The 3,670-nt window shown below is 34.9% G+C and overlaps 1 protein-coding gene across 1 annotated transcript; it reads left to right on the top strand.

The window, feature by feature from the left end:
- Positions 1-359: 359 nt before the first annotated feature.
- On the top strand, positions 360-1,231 carry LOC133248885 (olfactory receptor 6C6-like). The gene is given in 2 exon segments (XM_061419167.1): positions 360-399; positions 402-1,231. Coding segments are annotated over 2 exon segments (870 nt in total).
- Positions 1,232-3,670: the final 2,439 nt, after the last annotated feature.

Below are 3,670 nucleotides of genomic sequence, written 5' to 3' on the forward strand. Positions count from 1 at the left end.
GGCTAATTTATAAATATTAAGGATATATATTTACACATACAATGGTTAATACCTGTAAGTTAATTTATATTGCTATATTCATATGTTTTAATTTCAATTATTTTGTTTTTGTTTCATATGTAGATTTGACAAGGCTCACAGAGACTAAGGGTTTCCCTGGTGGCTCAGCTGGTAAAGACTTTGCTGGCAATATGGGAGACCTGGTTTCAATCGCTGGGTTGGGAAGATTCCCTGGAGAAAGGAAAGGCTACCAACCCTAAATTTCTGGCCTGGAGAATTCCATGGACTGTATAGTCCATGGGGTTACAAAGAGTGACCTAAGACACGACTGAGCGACTCCCACTTTTCACAGAAGAGTTATGAGGAACCACTCAAGGGAAATAGAATTCATTCTCTTGGGATTGACCCACAATTACAAATTATGATTTTCCTGTTTCTCTTTTTCAGTTACACATTGAGCCTAATGGGGAATGTAATCATTATCCTCCTCACCCTGCTGGATATTCACCTCAAAACTCCAATGCATTTCTTTCTTTGTAGTTTCTCGTTTTTAGAAATCATATTCACAACAGTATGTATTCCCAAATATGTGGTCATCATAGTGACTAAAGAAAAAAACATTGCATATAATTGTGCAGCTCAATTGTTCTTCTTCCTTTTATTGTGAGTTACAGACTATTATTTTCTGGCTACCATGTCCTATGACTGCTATGTTGCCATCTGCAAACCACTACATTACCCTGTCATCATGAACAGCAAAGTTTGTTATCAGCTTGTACTCAGATCTTGGGTAACTGGATTCCTAATTATCTTTCCTCCGTTTATCATGGGACTCGAGCTGGATTTCTGTGCTTCCAAAGTAATTGATCACTTTATGTGTGAAATGTCTCCTATCCTGCAGATATCCTGCACAGATACACATGTTCTGGAATTGATGTCTTTTAGCTTAGCTATGGTAACACTTGGGGTCACATTGGTATCAGTGATTCTTTTTTACATTTACATCATTAAGACCATTCTGAAATTCCCTTCAGCACAGCCAAGAGCCAAAGGTTTTTCCACCTGTACTTCCCACATGACTGTTGTCTCTCTGACATATGAAAGCTGTATCTTTATGTATGTTAAATCATCTACAAGAGAACAGGTAACTGTATCCAAAGGTGTAGCTTTGTTGTACACTTCAGTTACCCCTTTACTAAATTCCTTCATTTACACCCTAAGGAACCAATAGGTGAAAGAATTCTCTGGACTTACAAAAGATCCTGCATTTCTCAAAAAGAACAGTTATTTAAAGGCCACAAGTCATAATATTATCACAACAACAACAAAAATATGTTTCATGCATTTGTTCTGGTCACGTTTTCCTATTTCAATACTTATTTCATAGAGGACATTCTCTTCAAGAATCTTATAGCTCAGCTTCACCCTTATACTTTATTCTTTCTAAGGAAAACATTCCATCCTACTCTAATAATTTACTGTACCATCTGTAATTCAAGTTTTAAATATCATCTTCTTATGGCTTATCAGTGTCTAAAAATCATGACTGAATAAAATATGCTTTGTGTAAGTGTGAGGCTCTGAGAGTGGCTCAGACTGTAAAGAACCTGCCTGCAATGCAGGAGATGCAGGTTCGATCCCTGGGTTGGTAAGATCCCCTGGAGAAGGAATGGCTGCCCATTCAGGTATTCTTGCCTGGGAAATCCCATGGACAGAGGAGCCTGGCAGGCTATAGTCCTTGGGGTCACAAAGAGTCAGACACCACTGAGCAACTAACACTAACCCCCGCCCCTTTTTTTTCTGTTTAAGTGTATCTTGCTGTGTGTAATTTATTAATTAAAAATATATTTATAGTGTATCTATCTTATTCCTAATATTGTGAGGGGCTAAACGGCTCTGTATTGCTATCCAGTATATAACTAGTGTTGCAACAAATATTGACAAAAGTATTAAGGGACATATTGGGTGGCTTCTGAGTAATCTTGGAGTTCAGGAAGGGATTTCAGGAGACAGTGAAAATTATGCTAATTATGCTGTCCCTAAACATATATAGAAGGACAGTATACTGAGACAGAAGTATATGAAAATACCAGAGAAGTGTTAGAGAACCACATGCATTTGGAGAATTAGTACATGCAATGCTTAGACCAGGATTTTGAGATATTCACCCTGCTGAATAAAGGCTTCAGCACATACACCACATGGAACACTGCACAGAGTATTTTTATACCTCTAATTCTCTACATGTAAGGTAGTAGTAATGTAACCAACATCTCATGGTTTAGTAAATATATAGTATTAGAAATACCTAGCACTCAATAAAAGAAAAGGATTTTTCTTAAGCAATTAAAAACACACACACACAATATTGTAAAGCAATCATCCTCCAATTAAAAATAAATTTAATAAAGCTGTTTAAACTATTACTTATATGTTTTAAAAAATAGTAGTAACAACATGAAGGGTCTTGTGTGCTGGAATAGTCTTCTGGACTGAAAGTTGATATAACAATTAATTTAAAATGGTTGTATATAAGAATCACTTAGATAGTCTCATAATATAATTTCAAGGTTTTATTCCTAGTGAGTCCAAGGTATTATGTCTAGGAAACCATCCATACAACCTCAAATAATATACATTCCAGACATTTTGAGGTGCTTTTCATTAACTGATAAAAAAAAAAAAAGAAGAATCATTGAAATTACATATAAGATGTAAAATTTAATACTGAAATTTCTTACTTTGGGGAAGTTACTCCTGAAAATGATGTTGTATATGACTAATATTAAGGTAAAAAGAGCAAGTGAGGGAAATATTTTTCTTAAATCCAGAAAAGTTTTGAAGTTTAGTATATAAATATGACAGTGGCTCTACAACACAGTCAGAGATACTTAGGGAAAAAACAATGAGAAATTTTATTAAACTTATTATTTGAGGGGTAATGGTGCAGGGGGAATATAAATCCTCCTTGTTCATTCCCCATTTCCACACTCAGACAATATATATTGAATAAATTTAAGGAAGCATTTTATAATCATCTCATAAGTGTTAATCACACAGAAATTATGAAAAAAAGGCATATTTATCCATGAAGGATCAGATTTCCCAATTGAATGAAGATGAATTAACTGAAAGATATTTTAGATGTTTTACTGTAATAATTCCTATTTTCTATGTTCCTCCCTAAGTAGATATGGAGTTTGCCTTTGGTCTAATTGTTAAAAATATTGTTAATAGTTAATTAAGTTATCCAATTATAATGTAGGGAAGTGATATATTACCATGTTTTCCATCACCCACAACTGCTCTTTCTAACAAGCCACTACTCCACTCAGAAGTATGGTTTTATGTGGTCTTATTTTAGTGTGTGTGTATGTGTGTGTGACCTGTCAGTAAATTTCCTCTCAAAAAGCCAAAGCAAGGAAAAGAATATTTTATTTTATCTGTTTGGGAGTACTGTCATAGGTTTTAACCAGGAGCTAAATTATAACTGTTATACTCTATTGCTTCTTAATATTGTGCTGAGAATCAGAGCTGTCTTATCCCCAGATATTGGAAGTTTCTCTCCAAAAGACAGAACTTTCACTGTTGAGAATGTAACATGGGAAAGTTGACATTCTCATATCTCACGCCCCAGAATTTCCTCCACCCACTTTCCCAATAACCCAAC

The sequence above is a fragment of the Bos javanicus genome, chromosome 5, assembly GCF_032452875.1.
Source record: "Bos javanicus breed banteng chromosome 5, ARS-OSU_banteng_1.0, whole genome shotgun sequence".
NCBI classification, from domain to species: domain Eukaryota; kingdom Metazoa; phylum Chordata; class Mammalia; order Artiodactyla; family Bovidae; genus Bos; species Bos javanicus.